At 39.3% G+C, this 20,947-nt stretch overlaps 1 protein-coding gene across 3 annotated transcripts in view; it reads right to left on the reverse strand.

The window, feature by feature from the left end:
- Positions 1-20,947, reverse strand: part of DEPDC1B (DEP domain containing 1B) — a 122,033-nt gene that overhangs the window by 59,218 nt on the left and 41,868 nt on the right. For all 3 annotated transcript variants that reach the window (XM_025387731.1, XM_025387730.1, XM_025387732.1), the window contains 4 exons: positions 5,244-5,379; positions 3,333-3,460; positions 2,589-2,719; positions 630-677 (listed from right to left, as the gene is read on the reverse strand). In XM_025387731.1, the coding sequence (XP_025243516.1) occupies positions 630-677; positions 2,589-2,719; positions 3,333-3,460; positions 5,244-5,379 (443 nt within the window). The remainder of the gene's footprint in view (positions 1-629; positions 678-2,588; positions 2,720-3,332; positions 3,461-5,243; positions 5,380-20,947) is intronic.

The following is a 20,947-nucleotide window of genomic DNA, read 5'->3' on the forward strand; positions in this document are numbered from 1 at the left end:
AGACTCAAAAGGCACTCCAGACCAAATATCACTATTATCAGTCAGCCAGAAGAACCGGAACTCTTTCCATCAAAATTACTTGTTTGGGTTAAGCCATTGATCATTAAAATCCCTTCTTTGGGTTAACCCGTCTGAAAATTCCCAGAAGAATGGTAGCGTTTCTGAGATACTATAACAACTAATGCCTTCACAGTACCTATGATATTCAATGATCTCGAAATCACATGCCTATGAAATGGATTTCATATACCTATAAATATCCCCACAGGGACCACTGTGGTCCAGGCCCTGTCATCTAACATCCAAATTGCTGGAATAGTCTTTCTCGTTTCTCTACATGCAGGTTCTTCTCCTTCCAAACCATCCTTCATCCTGTGATGAAGCAATTAGAACTAGTGTGGATGGATCTACTAGAAGGTACAAGTACTAAACTCCTTTAAAATTGTTCTAGAATTCAGTCCTTTCACTAAGTCACAAATTTATCACTAAAAGCACAGTAGTCCCAAAATAATTAACTGCCAGTCTCACAGGTGTCAAATCAATGTTCAGGCCATTGAGCAGAAATTTTTTCTAATTTAGGGCACTAATTTCTGTTAATTTCACAAAACTGTCAGATAATTAGTACTTACAATTTGCCAAACACTTCATAGCTGACAGCACCCAATGAGGAAGTTCTTCTGAAGGAAAAATAAAAAGAAGAAGAAAATTTTAATTCAATTCCATATAACTCAAGAAATCATATACATACTTGGTATCATAAGAATGCATTACTTGCACAAGTAATGTGAACCATATCTGCTAATCACAAATCACCAATTTATGTAATGAGAACATTTAAAAGATGGAAATCTTTCCTTGGCAGCAGTAACATGTGCTTACATAAATCATGCCTACAGATTTCTCTAAGGACACAATGCACCTTTTAAAGCTACAGTAAAATATATATATACACACACACACACACACACACACACACACATAGTTTGCTCCAAACAAACCAAAAGAGAAACCAATTATTTTAAGAATTAAAAGAAGAAAAAGAAAAGAAAAAATATTAGTCATCAAACACATTTGCGAAACGAGTCCACCAAACACCACCAGCCCCACAAAAAGGGTAATTCTGTAGGTGCAATATAAGTATCATTTTACATGTTTCCATTTTCAAAATGCTTTAGGCCAAGAAAGTTCCACTTACATATTAATGTTAGGCTATTAGTATTAGGACAACCTTTAAATAACAGTAACCTAACATTGCTACAAAAAAATCCCAGCTGAACCATTTGGTACAGAATCTCTTCCCTCCAGGCCCTGCCACAGACATCTGATGAGATGGACTAGCACTCGGGCTGCCACTTCACCTTCTCTATTTCTGTAAAACTGCAAAGACACTTGTTGAATTGTGTTAGATCTAACGAACCAGAGTCTTGTAAAATGCTCTCTTCTTTCTTAAGATCTTACTTAATAAAATGAAAGATGATTGATCATCTAACTGATAACTAAAAGTATTAATTTGTTACACTCAGAGAATGTGGAGGAATTTTAGACGTATTTCAAAGGCTGCACTCTCCCCCTCCTTCTATGGAACTTAATTTTGTATGTTGATATTAACTTCACAACTCATAAAGTCACCACAAACTTATTCTCATTGTTCTTCATTCCTTATATAGTGACTATAAAAGGAGAAGTGTTTCAGGTCTGAAGATAGGTTCTGCAGGTTCTGCTCCTGTCAGCAAACATGGCCTAGAAAAATCTCTTCCCCTCTCACCACTGCTCAGGCTATTCTGCTATATTCTGTCTGCTTCCCAGGAGCCTCCCGCCCTAAATTTAATCATATTTCTAAAAAGTCAAAAAGTATTATGCCATCTTCTCACATCCAAAGATCATCAAGTTCCAGCCAATTCCCAGCATCGAGGGTTTGAACTAAAGGAAGAACAAATCAATGAGCCCATCCAAATCTGGTCCTTATCCACAGAAAGATTTAAAATCAGTGTGGGGGCTGTGGTCCACTGTCAGTACCCTAACCACATTTGTACAAATCAAAAACCAGGTTGGGTGGCTGTTATATGTTTTGTTTTATTTTGTTTTGTTTTTCTGATTTGTAAACTGGCCCAGGATGGGAAATATGAAAAATTAAAGCAACATCAATATTTTAAAAACTACCTTATTAAAAAGAACCAAGACTATTCCAGAAAATCTAACACAGAGAAACCAAAACAAACATGTAAGTGAGAATTCTAAAAGCAATCAGATCCCAGGGCCCACCTAAAAACTGACTCAAACTCTTAGTCATGTCTTGAATATTCTCACTTTTCAGACATCTCCCTGGGAATACGGAACCACTTAATGCCCAAGGTGGCTACCACTGAACTAGCTTCTGGAAGGATTTTGCTGAGGCTCTCATTCCTAGATATTCATCTTCCTATGACATTGCCTTAATCCAAACAATTTGTTAAAAGGTATTAGAAAGAATATATGTAATGAAGGAACAAACTTATTCAGGGTTTAGGGAAGGGTCAAACAGGAGCTGATGGACCTATGCAGCCAATATATTGTGTCAATAAGTAACAAAATTATGTTTATGCACTTACTTGACTTGTCATCAAGAATAACAACTCCCTGCTTGCTAACACTATATACATTATGGATGATGAACTTCGAATTGACAAGTTTGATGTCTAAAACTTCTTCTAAGGAATCCAGGCCAAGAATTTTCTGTAAACTAAAAGATAAGTAATTATATTAATTAGTTCTTTCTTTCATATTATATTTACTCAAAAACCTGGTACTACAAAAAATCAGTCTTCATAATGCTTTATTTTCATGCACTGCACCCAATCTTTGTGGGACAAAAAGGGTAGAAATGGAGTACAATAAAACAAATGTAAAAGATATCCTTTTGCTATTAACATTTTGCTTCACAGATTTAGTAATACGCCAAATGACAAGAAAGTAATTTTGTAAGTAAAATTACTACAACACAAAAACTAACTTACCCAATGATAAGAAACTACTATTAGCATATCTTCATGAGAAACAAAATTTTCCTGTATATGATTAACTTTGTACAAATAGTACATCAATATCTAGGAGACCAAATTTTCTATTATGTATTTTATTACACTTAAGAACTTTTAAACTCCTAACTATTATGTAAATAGCAGGAGATAATCCCCAGAATTCTGCTAAACTATGTTGACTGAGCACAACTGCAAATAATGCAAAGTGGAGATATTTATATACAATTTCAGAAAATTAAATATGCAGAGAGTGAAGAAGTAGCAAAATAGGAAACAATATCTCTAAAATTTCTCATTAATATCAACTGTACATACTATGATAATGTCATAGACTTCCATATCTCTTCTACATTGGCCTCTGTCAGCTGTCTGCGGTGGACAAGACGGCAAGCTGGAACCTCTCCAATAGCAATACTGTGACGCTTGTACCACATCTCAGAATTCTAATGGAGGGGGATGTAAGAAGGGAGGGAAGGAGAAACAGTAGAAAGAGAGAGAATAAATATTTCAATATAAGGTGGTGTGATTTTTATGAGAAATGTCTTTGATTTGGTCACCTGTAATTTGATTTAAAATAATAATTAGAAACATAAACTAACTTTCTTTGCATGAACCTCAGAGAAGCAAAGAGTGATTCTTAAGACTAGGTCACATTATAAATGAATATTCATGAATTACAAAAGAGCTATGGCAATAAGTATGGCATTAACTGCTAATTTTCCCTGTGGATGTTTCAACTAATCAGTGACATAGCAGTGAAATAAAAGTTTGTTAATTAAAAATTAAGGAATACATATCTAAATTCACACACAGTACAGATTGATTATTGAAAATGAAATTAAAATGTATTACTTTTGAGGGTTGTCTATTTTTTTATAAGCAAATATCAAGTAAGTGCAATGTTTGAAAGTAGCCCCCAAATCTTAGGCATCTGCAAAAGGCTCCACAAGGACAGCTGAAGATGGCAAAAGGAAGAGAAGGGTTTTTTTTGTTTGTTTGCTTTTTAGCATTACCTCAATCCTGGTGGTCTTCTACTGGGGATATTTTAAGGAAAAAATGTGAAAAAAAAAAGAGGCAGTCAATTCTATAATGAGCTTAGGTTTTCCAAGACTAGAAGAATCTACCTTTGTTTATATATTTGGTCAGGGGCTATTCCACAATATTCCATGCCCTAATCTTCTTACCCTCAACTGGCAATAATAACGAAGTTTAGGAGGAAGAGACAAAGAGGAAAAAAAGTAATAAATTATAGAACATACAGGAAAAGGCGGTTACATGAGAGCTTTAACAAAAACCTGCTCAGTCTGAACATACAAAAACAGCTGCCATATACAATTGACCCTTTATATCTATGGGTTTTGCATCTCTGCATTCAACCAACCACAGATTGAAAATATTCAGGGGGAAAAAATGGATGGTTTCATCTGTACAGAACATGTAGATATTTTTTCTTGTTATTCCCCGAACCAGGGGTCCTCAACCCATAGGTCACAGACTGGTATCAGTTAATAGACTATAATAAACCAGGCTGCACAGCAGGAGGTGAGCGTTGGGCAAGTGAGTGAAGCTTCATCTGTATTTACAGCCTCTCCCTGTTGTTCACATACTGCCTGAGTTCCACCTCCTGTCAGATCAGCCGCAGCATTAGATTCTTACAGGAACGTGAACCCTTTTGTTAACTGTGTATCTGGGGGATCTAAGTTGTGTGCTCCTTATGAGAATCTAATGCCTGATGATCTGTCACTGTCTCCCATCATCCCCAGATGAGACCATCTAGTTGGAGGAAAACAAGCTCAGGACTCCCACTGATTCTACATTATGGTGAGTAGCATAATTATCTCATTCTATATTACAACGTAATAATAACAGAAATAAAATGCACAATAAATGTAATGCACTTGAATCATCCCGAAACCACCCCCATCCCCACCCCAGCAGCCCTGGTCCATGGAAAAATTGTCTTCCACGAAACCCATCACTGGTGCCAAAAAGGTTGGGGACTGCTGCCCTAAACAATACAACAACTATTTACATGCAAGAGTGAAAAACTGCAAGAGTCAGTCTTTCTTTGTTACCGGTCTCCCAGCTGTTGGCAGGTATGATTTTGTTTTGAAGTACCTTTAACCTATTGTTCATAAAGGACCACAGAGAGACAGACCAAGCCTAAGAGTTCATGGATGATTCTCCCTGCTGCCAGCCCCTCCGTCTTTCAGTTATGGCACTTACCATCACAACTGGCCTCACTGGGATGTTCTCTTGTGAAGTGCCTGGTGCGGGATCATTCCATTCTGGAAACTTAATAACATCCTTTTGGTATGGGGGTTTCTTTGGATATGGTTTCAGGGGTGAAGAAGGAGGAAATCTAAAACCCAAGAAGAAATTCTCTATTACTGCAGTCAATGGGAGACACAGATATTTTAACAATAGTCTCCACTTTTGTGTCCCTGTAAAGTTATACAGTAATTACAAACTTCAGATAATAAATGAGCTCACACTTAATCAAATTATTACACATGATTAATTGTACCCAACAATAATATGGTTTTCTTTTTAATATTCATTCATTATGCCCATCAAATAACATTTATGGAGAAAAACAGGAATTGAATATGTGGCACATTTTTAAATAAATAAACAAAACTTGTTCTCTTATCATGTGATGTCCATGATCAAAGAGGTTCTTAAGGAGATGCTAGACTAAGCCATTTCTTTCACTGAGCTAAAATCCTTACTGCCTCATAACTCCAGCCAAAATGCATACATGGTGAGCTGCATATAGAAATTACTGGTAGAGAAATCCTCAGTAATACTTGCTAAGAAAGAATACATTAACACAAAAATCATTTGGCTTAATTTTCACTTGTATTACTATTTCTAATAAAGATTAATCCTTTTTCCATTGAATATCTAGCACTTCACACTGAGATTGGAGCTTCGGTCTAGAAACCCATCTTGGAAGGAGCTAGAAAGTGGCCATGTCCTTATTCTGCCCTTCCACACTCTCCCCTGTTCCTAGCCTTCCTGTGTATTGACAGCATCACTCCTTGGACTAATACCTAAAAGTCTAAATAAATTTTAATTTTTAAAACTGCTCTATACCATACCTCGTAAATAACAGAAAGGTGATTGAATACATAGTTTTTATCAGAGAATCTTTTTCTGTAGGCTTGTTAGAAAAGGATACAATGCATTACATTGCACTGCAAAAGCAATGTAAGAACTCTAGTTCTTAATGTTGATATAAAAGGCAGTGGGTTGTTGACTTTTATTTTGACTTTTTATTTACTTAAGCCAAAATAACAGCTTAATCCATATTATCCATAGAAAAAAAAAAATCATACAAATAACGAAAGACCTTATCTCAAAGCAAATGCAGAAATAAAGAATTATAAAATGTCTATAGTGTTCAAGGGAAGTTTATATGAAGGTGAATCCAGAGAATCACAAACAAGAGTACTAAAGGAAACAGAATGTGTCACCTCAAAATATTCCTCTTTGACATAATTTTTTGGATCTAAAGGCCATTTGAAGCAAATACAGAAAAGCACTCTTTCCTCTGTCTAAGAGCAGGAGAATGATTAATATAAAGACAAAAGGTCGATCTTTCCCTCTTTCCTGCCTCAAAACAGTATGTAAATTCTCCTTTACAACCTTTATCAGCTTAGAGACTGCACCAGAGGCATCTAAGCAGACTTTATTAGTTTCCCCATAAATACTTTCCCACACTTTCCTGTCTTTGGAAGCCTTAAACTGCTTTAATGTGTCCTGATGCTTCTCTAAAATTTATTGCTTTTTGTTGAAGACCTGATATAAGCTGGGACTCTAAGGCACTGCATCTAGTTATTTTTCTCCCATGGAATGTGCACTGCACACATTAACAAACCTGCTCGTTTTTCTCTTGTTAATCTGTCTTTTCTTGCAGGAATATGTCCCAAGTATGAACTTCTGAAGGTTGACAAAAACTATAATTTCTCATCTTCAAATAGAGAAACGTTTCAAAAACAGTCACAATAGATTTGAAAAGGAATGACTAGTGGAGAAAAGTTGCATTTCATCTTTTCTGAAAAGAATATCCAAGAACTATTTTAAACATCAGTTTGGGGTCAGTTAAAAAAAGAGAGAGATCTGGAAATCACTGAATCAAGTTAAAGATAGCTTAAAGTTTGGTAATCAAGTTACCAAGGCAGGTGTTCCCAAAAGATTCCAAAATATAAACTAAATGAATCTCTATAGCCAAAGCATCTTTCTTTGTAAATAAAGGGTGGCTTATAAAAGTCCAATTATATTTCTTACAAGTCAACAATCCCAACAAATGCCCATTTCCAGACAAAGTACAGCATTTATGCATGTGTATGTGCATACACGCTCACATACACATAGGATATGTTCACAGATCATCCACCTCTCAGTTCATTCAAAACTAAACAAAATCCCTACTCCCATCCCACCACTAATGCCCTCTGTTTACGCTCCCACTTCATCCCCTCAACTATGACACAAAGATTTTCAGACCTGAGTTCCGGGCTTTCTCACAAACTGTCTATGTGTCTTTAGAAAGTATAAGTCTCTCTAAATAATAATTCATTTATTTGTCAAATGAAGGAATTAAATTGGATGACGCATAAATTTTCTCCTAAGTCCAAAAAGATGCTTCTTATATTCCCATAACCAGAAAAAAAGTAATATCTTCCAAAGACCAAAGTAGAATTTGTTACGTGTAAAACTGTGATTGAAGAGATACCAGGAAATCACTTTTTTCCTCCACACTAAGAAGAGATCTTTGCTGTCAGTAACATCTGCAGTTACCAACAGAAGATGTGCTATCTATTTTCACAGCAGTCTGACAACTTTGCCTGAGAAAAAATGCAGAAGAGCTCCCTCCAGTGGAATACTTTTATTTTGGGCATTGAAAGTTAGTAATTTAATCCTAACATTTTAATAATGTAATATTTCAACTGTTAAAGATGATCCAGTTCAAATGCCACATTTTTCGCTCAGAGAAATTAAGGCTCAAAAGAGGAAAGCAACTAATTTAAAAGCTTCACAACTGGCCAAGAGAACAAACCATCTTACACAAAGGATTTGCAAGCCAAATTAAATCTTACACAAAGGATTTGCAAGCCAAATCTTAAATCAAAGGATTTAAGAAAATTATAAAAATTTATGCAAAAAAAAGACAGTGTGCCCCCTAAAAAGAAAATTATAAAATTTTATTGAAAGACATTAAAGAAGAACTAAATTGATAGCTATATTATGATGGTAAATAAGATTCTATCTTAAACTCAGGCTCAAGCAATCCTCCTGTCCTCCTGTTTCAGCCTCCTAAGTAGCTGGGATTACAAGTAGTTGCCACTGTGTGCAGCTTAGTGAATAAGATTCCATATCATACAATGTTAATTTTCCCCCATGAAGATACATAGTTACAATGAAAATTTAATAAAAACATTAATATAAAAATTTTTATGAAACATGGTAAACTTATTCCAAGCCAGGCACAGTGACTTACATTTGTAGTCCCAGCTACTTGGGAAGCTGAGATGAGAGGATCACTTGAGGCCAGGAGTTCAAGACCAGCCTGGGCAATAAAGCGAGACCCCATCTCTAAAGTAAAAAAAAACAAGAAACAAGATCAACTGATTCTAAAATTTATACGAAAATGCAAAGGCCCAAAAATAAGACATTCTTAAAGAAGAAAAACAAAGTGAGGTGACTTGCCCTATGAGATATCAAGACTAACATAATAGGGCAATACTAATGGCAGAGACCATACTTCCCCAAGTTCCGCATTGTTGACATTTAGGGCAGGATAATTATTTGTTGTGGGGAGCTGTCCTGTGCACTGGGGGATGCTGCTAAGTGCAAAGTATCCCTGGCCTCTACTCACTGGATGTCAGTAGCACCCTACACACAACACACACACCTGTTGTGACAACCAAACATTTCTCCAGACATTGCCAAATGTCTTCTGCAAAATGGCCCCCAGTTGCAAATCATGGGTCTAGACAAAGAGAATTCAAAACAAATAAACATTACTCTTTAGAAACATGATTTATGATAGAGCAGACATTACAGATCAATGGGAAAGTATGGACTGTTCAATAAATAGTACTGAGCCAACTGGTTACCTATTTGGAAAAAATGAAATTGCATCCTGGTTCAGCCTGCCATATTTCCAAAGGTGTTTACAATCATACCTCCTAACCATATGCTCTTTTGCAACATGATCTTGCCACTACTGTATCAAGAGGCAGAGCGTCTTTCTCTATCCTCTCAAGTCTAGGTGAGCCCCCTATAATTGCTTTGATAAACACAATAAGGCAGAAGCACTAGCCTAACTGGCTAGAACGCTCTTCCTGCCTCTTGAATAACTCTTGTATAACTCATTATTATGAAGCTCCCTCTTGGAAACCAGCCATCTTATAAGAAGTATGACCATCATGAGACCACCATGTTGTGAAATATCTAAGCGACAGGAAGAGGCCCTAGAAGATGAGATACTGCAAGGAAAGAAACTGAGGTAAAGGAGCACCAAAATTCCACATCTGCAAATAAACAAATATTCCTGGAGGTGGATTCTCCAGCCTCAGCAGCCCCAGTTCATGCCCACCTAAGCAACCTTCCAAAATTCCTGATCCACACAATTACGTAAAAACTACAATGGGCCAGGCACAGTGGCTCACACCTGTAATCCCAGCATTTTCAGAGACCAAGGTGGGTGGATTGCCTGAGGTCATGAATTTGAGACCATCCTGCCCAACATCGTGAAATCCCATCTCTACTAAAAATACAAAAATTAGCCAGGCGTGGTGGCGTGTGCCTGTAATACCAGCTACTCAGGAGGCAAAGACAGGAGAATTGCATGAATCCAGGAGGCAGACATGTCAGTGAGTTGAGACTGCGCCACTGCACCACACCAGCCTGGGCAACAGAGCCAGACTCCATCTCAAAAATAAAGTGGGGAGTGGGGGGGGGGTTCCAAGATGGCCGAATAGGAACAGCTCCAGCTTCCAGTTCCAAGAGTGAGTGACACAGAAGACGAGTGATTTCTGCATTTCCAACTAAGGTACTGGGTTCATCTCACTGGGGCGTGTTGGACCGTGGGTGCAGGACAGAGAGTGCAGTCCACTGAAAGAGAGGCGAAGCAGGGTGAAGCATCGCCTCGCCCGGAAAGCACAAGGGGGAAGGGAATTCCCTTGCCTAGCCAAGGGAAACTGTGCACACAGCACCTGGAAAATCGGGTCACTCCCATCCTAATACTGCGCTTTACCAAGGGTCTTAGCAAACAGCACACCAGGAGATTATATCCTGCACCTGGATGGGAGGGTCCCACGCCCACGGAGCCTCCCTCATTGCTAGCACAGCAGTCTGAGATCTAACTGCAAGGCTGCAGCAAGGCTGGGGGAGGGGCCCCCGCCATTGCTGAGGCTTGAGTAGGTAAACAAAGTAGCCAGGAAGCACGAACTGGGTGGAGGCACCGCAGCTCAAGGAGGCCTGCCTGCCTCTGTAGACTCCACCTCTGGGGACAGGGCATAGCCAAACAAAAGGCAGCAGAAACCTCTGCAGATTTAAATGTCCCTGTCTGACAGCTTTGAAGAGAGTATTGGTTCTCCCAACACAGAAGTTGAGATCTGAGAACTGACAGACTGCCCGCTCAAGTGGGTCCCTGATCTCCTAGTAGCCTAACTGGGAGACATAACCCACTAGGGGCAGATGACACCTCACACCTCACATGGCCGGGTACCCCTCTGAGATGAAGATTCCAGAAGAACGATCAGGCAGCAACATTTGCTGTTCAGCAATATTCTATCTTCTGCAGCCTCTGCTGCTGATACCCAGGCAAACAGGGTCTGGAGTGGACCTCCAGCAAACTCCAACAGACCTGCTGCTGAGGTTCCTGACTGTCAGAAGGAAAACTAACAAATAGAAAGGATATCCACACCAAAACCCCATCTGTACATCACCATCATTAAAGACCAAAGGTAGATAAAACCATAAAGACAGGGAAAAAGCAGTGCAGAAAAGCTGAAAATTCTAAAAATCAGAGTGCCTCACCCCCTCCAAAGGAACGCAGCTCCGCGCCAGCAACAGAATAAAGCTGGATGGAGAATGACTTTGACGAGTTGAGAGAAAAAGGCTTCAGACAATCAAACTTCTCCAAGCTAAAGGAAGAAGTACGAAACCATTGCAAAGAAGCAAAAAACCTTGAAAAAAGATTTGACGAATGGATAACTAGAATCACCAAAATGACCTGATAGAGCTGAAAACTACGACACGAGAACTACATGAAAAATGCACAAGCTTCAGTAACCGACTCGATCAACTAGAAGAAAGGGTATCCGTGATTGAAGATCAAATGAATGAAATGAAGTAAGAAGAGAAGTTTAGAAAAAAGAGTAAAAAGAAATGAACAAAGTCTCCAAGAAATATGGGACTATGTGAAAAGACCAAATCTACGTCTCATTGGTGTACCTGAAAGGAATGGGAAGAATGGAGCCAAGTTGGAAAACACACTGCAGGATATTATCCAGGAGAACTTCCCCAACCTAGCAAGGCAGGCCAACACTCAAATTCAGGAAATACAGAGAATGCCACAAAGATACCCTTTGAGAAGAGCAACTCCAAGACACATAATTGTCAGATTCACTGATGTTAAAGGAAAAAATGTTAAGGGCAGCCAGAGAGAAAGGTCAGGTTACCACAAAGGGAAGCCCATCAGACTAACAGCGGATCTCTCAGCAGAAACTCTACAAGCCAGAAGAGAATGGGGGCCAATATTCAACATTCCTAAAGAAAAGAATTTTCGGGGGCGGAGCAAGATGGCCGAATAGGAACAGCTCCAGTCTCCAACTCCCAGCGCGAGCGACACAGAAGACCGGTGATTTCTGCATTTTCAACTGAGGTACTGGGTTCATCTCACTGGGGAGTGCCGGACGATCCGCGCTGGTCAGCTGCTGCAGCCCGACCAGCGAGAGCTGAAGCAGGGCGAGGCATCGCCTCACCTGGGAAGCACAAGGGGGAAGGGAATCCCTTTTCCTAGCCAGGGGAACTGAGACACACAACACCTGGAAAATCGGGTAACTCCCACCCCAATATTGCGCTTTAAGCAAACAGGCACACCAGGAGATCATATCCCACACCTGGCCGGGAGGGTCCCATGCCCACGGAGCCTCCCTCATTGCTAGCACAGCAGTCTGTGATCTACCGGCAAGGCAGCAGCGAGGCTGGGGGAGGGGCACCCGCCATTGCTGAGGCTTAAGTAGGTAAACAAAGCTGCTGGGAAGCTCCAACTGGGTGGAGCTCACAGCAGCTCAAGGAAACCTGCCTGTCTCTGTAGACTCCACCTCTGGGGACAGGGCACAGCTACACAACAACAACAACAACAACAACAACAAAAAAGCAGCAGAAACCTCTGCAGACGCAAAGGACTCTGTTTGACAGCTTTGAAGAGAGCAGTGGATCTCCCAACACGGAGGTTGAGATCTGAGAAGGGACAGACTGCCTGCTCAAGCGGGTCCCTGACCCCTGAGTAGCCTAACTGGGAGACATCCCCCACTAGGGGCAGTCTGACACCCCACACCTCACAGGGTGGAGTACAATCCTGAGAGGAAGCTTCCAAAGCAAGAATCAGACAGGTACACTCGCTGTTCAGAAATATTCTATCTTCTGCAGCCTCTGCTGCTGATACCCAGGCAAACAGGGTCTGGAGTGGACCTCAAGCAATCTCCAACAGACCTACAGCTGAGGGTCCTGACTGTTAGAAGGAAAACTATCAAACAGGAAGGACACCTACACCAAAACCCCATCAGTACATCACCATCATCAAAGACCAGAGGCAGATAAAACCACAAAGATGGGGAAAAAGCAGGGCAGAAAAGCTGGAAATTCAAAAAATAAGAGCACATCTCCCCCGGCAAAGGAGCGCAGCTCATCGCCAGCAACGGATCAAAGCTGGAATGACTTTGATGAGATGAGAGAAGAAGGCTTCAGTCCATCAAATTTCTCAGAGCTAAAGGAGGAATTACGTACCCAGCGCAAAGAAACTCAAAATCTTGAAAAAAAAGTGGAAGAATTGACGGCTAGAGTAATTAATGCAGAGAAGGTCATAAACGAAATGAAAGAGATGAAAACCATGACACGAGAAATACGTGACAAATGCACAAGCTTCAGTAACCGACTCGATCAACTGGAAGAAAGAGTATCAGCGATTGAGGATCAAATGAATGAAATGAAGCGAGAAGAGAAACCAAAAGAAAAAAGAAGAAAAAGAAATGAACAAAGCCTGCAAGAAGTATGGGATTATGTAAAAAGACCCAATCTACGTCTGATTGGGGTGCCTGAAAGTGACGGGGAAAATGGAACCAAGTTGGAAAACACTCTTCAGGATATCATCCAGGAGAACTTCCCCAACCTAGTACGGCAGGCCAACATTCAAATCCAGGAAATACAGAGAACGCCACAAAGATACTCCTCGAGAAGAGCAACTCCAAGACACATAATTGCCAGATTCACCAAAGTTGAAATGAAGGAAAAAATCTTAAGGGCAGCCAGAGAGAAAGGTCGGGTTACCCACAAAGGGAAGCCCATCAGACTAACAGCAGATCTCTCGGCAGAAACTCTCCAAGCCAGAAGAGAGTGGGGGCCAATATTCAACATTCTTAAAGAAAAGAATTTTAAACCCAGAATTTCATATCCAGCCAAACTAAGTTTCATAAGTGAAGGAGAAATAAAATCCTTTACAGATAAGCAAATGCTTAGAGATTTTGTCACCACTAGGCCTGCCTTACAAGAGACTCTGAAGGAAGCACTCAACATGGAAAGGAACGGCCGGTACCAGCCATTGCAAAAACATGCCAAAATGTAAAGACCATCGAGGCTAGGAAGAAACTGCATCAACTAACGAGCAAAATAACCAGTTAATATCATAATGGCAGGATCAAGTTCACACATAACAATCTTAACCTTAAATGTAAATGGACTAAATGCTCCAATGAAAAGACACAGACTGGCAAACTGGATAAAGAGTCAAGACCCATCAGTCTGCTGTATTCAGGAGACCCATCTCACACGCAGAGACATACATAGGCTCAAAATAAAGGGATGGAGGAAGATCTACCAAGCAAATGGAGAACAAAAAAAAGCAGGGGTTGCAATCCTAGTCTCTGATAAAACAGACTTTAAACCATCAAAGATCAAAAGAGACAAAGAAGGCCATTACATAATGGTAAAGGGATCAATTCAACAGGAAGAGCTAACTCTCCTAATTATATATGCACCCAATACAGGAGCACCCAGATTCATAAAGCAAGTCCTTAGAGACTTACAAAGAGACTTAGACTCCCATACAATAATAATGGGAGACTTCAACACTCCACTGTCAACATTAGACAGATCAACAAGACAGAAAGTTAACAAGGATATCCAGAAATTGAACTCATCTCTGCAGCAAGCAGACCTAATAGACATCTATAGAACTCTCCACCCCAAATCAACAGAATATATATTCTTCTCAGCACCACATCATACTTACTCTGAAATTGACCATATAATTGGAAGTAAAGCACTCCTCAGCAAATGTACAAGCACAGAAATTATAACAAACTGTCTCTCAGACCACAGTGCAATCAAACTAGAACTCAGGACTAAGAAACTCAATCAAAACCGCTCAACTACATGGAAACTGAACAACCTGCTCCTGAATGACTACTGGGTACATAACGAAATGAAGGCAGAAATAAAGATGTTCTTTGAAACCAATGAGAACAAAGATACAACATACCAGAATCTCTGGGACACATTTAAAGCAGTGTGTAGAGGGAAATTTATAGCACTAAATGCCCACAAGAGAAAGCAGGAAAGATCAAAAATTGACACTCTAACATCACAATTAAAAGAACTAGAGAAGCAAGAGCAAACACATTCGAAAGCTAGCAGAAGGCAAGAAATAACTAAGATCAGAGCAGAACTGAAGGAGATAGAGACACAAAAAACCCTCCAAAAAATCAATGAATCCAGGAGTTGGTTTTTTGAAAAGATCAACAACATTGACAGACCACTAGCAAGACTAATAAAGAAGAAAAGAGAGAAGAATCAAATCGACGCAATTAAAAATGATAAAGGGGATATCACCACCGACCCCACAGAAATACAAACTACCATCAGAGAATACTATAAACACCTCTACGCAAATAAACTGGAAAACCTAGAAGAAATGGATAATTTCCTGGACACTTACACTCTTCCAAGACTAAACCAGGAAGAAGTTGAATCCCTGAATAGACCAATAGTAGGCTCTGAAATTGAGGCAATAATTAATAGCCTACCAACCAAAAAAAGTCCAGGACCAGATGGATTCACAGCTGAATTCTACCAGAGGTATAAGGAGGAGTTGGTACCATTCCTTCTGAAACTATTCCAATCAATAGAAAAAGAGGGAATCCTCCCTAACTCATTTTATGAGGCCAACATCATCCTGATACCAAAGCCTGGCAGAGACACAACAAAAAAAGAGAATTTTGACCAATATCCCTGATGAACATCGATGCAAAAATCCTCAATAAAATACTGGCAAACCGGATTCAACAACACATCAAAAAGCTTATCCACCATGATCAAGTGGGCTTCATCCCTGGGATGCAAGGCTGGTTCAACATTCGTAAATCAATACACATAATCCAGCATATAAACAGAACCAAAGACAAGAACCACATGATTATCTCAATAGATGCAGAAAAGGCTTTTGACAAAATTCAACAGCCCTTCATGCTAAAAACGCTCAATAAGTTCGGTATTGATGGAACGTACCTCAAAATAATAAGAGCTATTTATGACAAACCCACAGCCAATATCATACTGAATGGGCAAAAACTGGAAAAATTCCCTTTGAAAACTGGCACAAGACAGGGATGCCCTCTCTTACCACTCCTATTCAACATAGTGTTGGAAGTTCTGGCTAGGGCAATTAGGCAAGAGAAAGAAATCAGGGGTATTCAGTTAGGAAAAGAAGAAGTCAAATTGTCCCTGTTTGCAGATGACATGATTGTATATTTAGAAAACCCCATTGTCTCAGCCCAAAATCTCCTTAAGCTGATAAGCAACTTCAGCAAAGTCTCAGGATACAAAATTAATGTGCAAAAATCACAAGCATTCTTATACACCAATAACAGACAAACACAGAGCCAAATCATGAATGAACTTCCATTCACAATTGCTTCAAAGAGAATCAAATACCTAGGAATCCAACTTACAAGGGATGTAAAGGACCTCTTCAAGGAGAACTACAAACCACTGCTCAGTGAAATAAAAGAGGACACAAACAAATGGAAGAACATACCATGCTCATGGATAGGAAGAATCAATATCGTGAAAATGGCCATACTGCCCAAGGTTATTTATAGATTCAATGCCATCCCCATCAAGCTACCAATGAGTTTCTTCACAGAATTGGAAAAAACTGCTTTAAAGTTCATATGGAACCAAAAAAGAGCCCGCATCTCCAAGACAATCCTAAGTCAAAAGAACAAAGCTGGAGGCATCACGCTACCTGACTTCAAACTATACTACAAGGCTACAGTCACCAAAACAGCATGGTACTGGTACCAAAACAGAGATATAGACCAATGGAACAGAACAGAGTCCTCAGAAATAAGACCACACATCTACAGCCATCTGATCTTTGACAAACCTGAGAAAAACAAGAAATGGGGAAAGGATTCCCTATTTAATAAATGGTGCTGGGAAAATTGGCTAGCCATAAGTAGAAAGCTGAAACTGGATCCTTTCCTTACTCCTTATACGAAAATTAATTCAAGATGGATTAGAGACTTAAATGTTAGACCTAATACCATAAAAATCCTAGAGGAAAACCTAGGTAGTACCATTCAGGACATAGGCATGGGCAAAGACTTCATGTCTAAAACACCAAAAGCAACGGCAGCAAAAGCCAAAATTGACAAATGGGATCTAATTAAACTAAAGAGCTTCTGCACAGCAAAAGAAACTACCATCAGAGTGAACAGGCAACCTACAGAATGGGAGAAAATTTTTGCAATCTACTCATCTGACAAAGGGCTAATATCCAGAACCTACAAAGAACTCAAACAAATTTACAAGAAAAAAACAAACAACCCCATCAAAAAGTGGGCAAAGGATATGAACAGACATTTCTCAAAAGAAGACATTCATACAGCCAACAGACACATGAAAAAATGCTCATCATCACTCGCCATCAGAGAAATGCAAATCAAAACCACAATGAGATACCATCTCACACCAGTTAGAATGGCGATCATTAAAAAGTCAGGAAACAACAGGTGCTGGAGAGGATGTGGAGAAATAGGAACACTTTTACACTGTTGGTGGGATTGTAAACTAGTTCAACCATTATGGAAAACAGTATGGCGATTCCTCAAGGATCTAGAACTAGATGTACCATATGACCCAGCCATCCCATTACTGGGGATATACCCAAAGGATTATAAATTATGCTGCTATAAAGACACATGCACACGTATGTTTATTGCAGCACTATTCACAATAGCAAAGACTTGGAATCAACCCAAATGTCCATCAGTGACGGATTGGATTAAGAAAATGTGGCACATATACACCATGGAATACTATGCAGCCATAAAAAAGGATGAGTTTGCGTCCTTTGTAGGGACATGGATGCAGCTGGAAACCATCATTCTTAGCAAACTATCACAAGAACAGAAAACCAAACACCGCATGTTCTCACTCATAGGTGGGAACTGAACAATGAGATCACTTGGACTCAGGAAGGGGAACATCACACACCGGGGCCTATCATGGGGAGGGGGGAGGGGGGAGGGATTGCATTGGGAGTTATACCTGATGCAAATGACGAGTTGATGGGTGCAGCAGACCAACATGGCACAAGTATACATATGTAACAAACCTGCATGTTATGCACATGTACCCTACAACTTAAAGTATAATAATAATAAATAAATTTAAAAAAAAAAAAAAAAAAAGAAAAGAATTTTCAACCCAGAATTTCACATCCAGCCAAACTAAGTTTCATAAGTGAAGGAGAAATAAAATCCTTTACAGACAAGCAAATGCTGAGAGAGTTTGTCACCACCAGGCCTGCCCTACAAGATACCCTGAAGGAAGCACTAAACATGGAAATGAACAAGCGCTACCAGCCACTGCAAAAATATGCCAAAATGTAAAGACCACTGATGCTAGGAAGAAAATGCATCAACTAACGAGTAAAATAACCAGCTAACATCATAATGACAGGATCAATGTCACACATAACAATACTAAGCTTAAATGTAAATGGGCAATATGCTCCAATTAAAACACACAGACTGACAAATTGGATAAAGAGTTAAGACCCATCAGTGTGCTGTATTCAAGAGACCCATCTCACATGCAGAGACACACATGAGCTCAAAATAAAGGGATGGAGGAAGATCTACCAAGCAAATGGAAAACAAAAAAAGGCAGGGATTGCAATCCTAGTCTCTGATAAAACAGACTTTAAACCAACAAAGATCAAAACAGACAAAGAAGGTCATTACATAATGGTAAAGGGATCCATTCAACAAGAAGAGCTAACTATCCTAAATATATATATATATACCCAACACAAGAGCACCCAGATTCATAAAGCAAGTCCTTAGAGACTTACAAAGAGACTTAGACTCCCATACAATAATAATGGGAAACTTTAACACTCCACTGTCAAAATTAGACAGATCAACAAGACAGTTAACAAGGATATCCAGGAATTGAACTCAACTCTGCACCAAGCAGACCTAACAGATATCTACAGAACTCTCCACCCCAAGACAACAGAATAAACATTCTTCTCAGCACCACATCACACTTATTCCAAAATTGACTACATAGTTGGAAGTAAAGCACTCCTCAGCAAATGTAAAAGAACAGAAATTATAACAAACTGTCTCTCATACCACAGTGCAATCAAACTAGAACTCAGGATTAAGAAACTCACTAAAAACAGCTCAACTACACGGAAACTGAACAACCTGCTCCTGAATGACTACTGGTTACATAACGAAATGAAGGCAGAAATAAAGATGTTCTTTGAAACCAATGAGAACAAAGATACAACATACCAGAATCTCTGGGACACATTTAAAGCAGTGTGTAGAGGGAAATTTATAGCACTAAATGCCCACAAGAGAAAGCAGGAAAGATCTAAAACTGACATTCTCATATCACAATTAAAAGAACTAGAGAAGCAAGGGCATTCAAAAGCTGGTAGAAGGCAAGAAATAACTAAGATCAGAGCAGAACTGAAAGTGATAGAGACACAAAAAACCCTTCAAAAAAATCAATGAATCCAGGAGCTGGCTTTTTGAAAAGATCAACAAAATTGATAGATTGCTAGCAAGACTAAGAGAAGAATCAAATAGACGCAATAAAAAATGATAAAGGAGATATCACCATCGATCCCACAGAAATACAAACTACCATCAGAGAATACTATAAACACCTCTACGCAAATAAACTAGAAAACCTAGAAGAAATAGATAAATTCCTGGACACTTACACGCTCCCAAGACTAAACCAGGAAGAAGTTGAATCCCTGAGTGACCAATAATAGGCTCTGAAATTGAGGCAATAATTAACACCTACCAACAAAAAAAAGTCCAGCACCAGACGGATTCACAGCCAAATTCTACCAAAGGTACAAGGAGGAGCTGGTACCATTCCTTCTGAAACTATTCCAATCAATAGAAAAAGAGGGAATCCTCCCTAACTCATTTTATGAGGTCAATATCATCCTGATACCAAAGCCTGGCAGAGACACAACAAAAAAAGAGAATTTTAGATCAATATCCCTGATGAACATCGATGCAAAAATCCTCAATAAAATACTGGCAAACCAAATCCAGCAACACAGAAAAAAAGCTTATCCACCATGATCAAGTGGACTTCATCCCTGGGATGCAAGGCTGGTTCAACATACACAAATTAATAAACATAATCCAGCATATAAACAGAACCAAAGACAAAAAACACATGATTATCTCAATAGATGCAGAAAAGGTCTTTGACAGAATTCAACAGCCCTTCATGCTAAAAACTCTCAATAAATTCGGTATTGATGGACTGTATCTCAAAATAATAAGAGCTATTTATGACAAACCCACAGCCAATATCATACTGTATGGGCAAAAACTGGAAGCATTCCCCTTGAAAACTGGCACAAGACAGGGATGCCCTCTCTCACCATTCCTATTCAACATAGTGTTGGAAGTTCTGCCCAGGGCATTCAGGCAGGAGAAAGAAATAAAGGGTATTCAATTAGGAAAAGAGGAAGTCAAATTGTCCTTGTTTGCAGACGACATGGTTGTCTATTTTGAAAACCCCATCATCTCAGCCCAAAATCTCCTTAAGCTAATAAGCAACTTCAGCAAAGTCTCAGGATACAAAACCAATGTGCAAAAATCACAAGCATTCTTATACACCAATAACAGACAAACAGAGAGTCAAATCATGAGTGAAGTCCCGTTCACAACTGCTTCAAAGAGAATAAAATACCTACGAATCCAACTTACAAGGGATGTGAAGGACCTCTTCAAGGAGAACTACAAACCACTGCTCAATTAAATAAAAGAGGACACAAACAAATGGAAGAACATTCCATGATATTGGATAGGAAGAATCAATATTGTGAAAATGGTCATACTGCCCAAGGTAATTTATAGATTCAATGCCATCCCCATTAAGCTACCAATGACATTCTTCACAGAATTGGGAAAGACGACTTTAAAGTTCATATGGAACCAAAAAAGAGCCCGCATTGCCAAGACAAACCTAAGCCAAAAGAACAAAGCTGGAGGTATCACACTACCTGACTTCAAACTATACTACAAGGCTACAGTCACCAAAACACTGTGGTACTGGTACCAAAACAGAGATATAGACCAATG

This window comes from Theropithecus gelada, chromosome 6 (assembly GCF_003255815.1).
Source record: "Theropithecus gelada isolate Dixy chromosome 6, Tgel_1.0, whole genome shotgun sequence".
Lineage (NCBI taxonomy): Eukaryota > Metazoa > Chordata > Mammalia > Primates > Cercopithecidae > Theropithecus > Theropithecus gelada.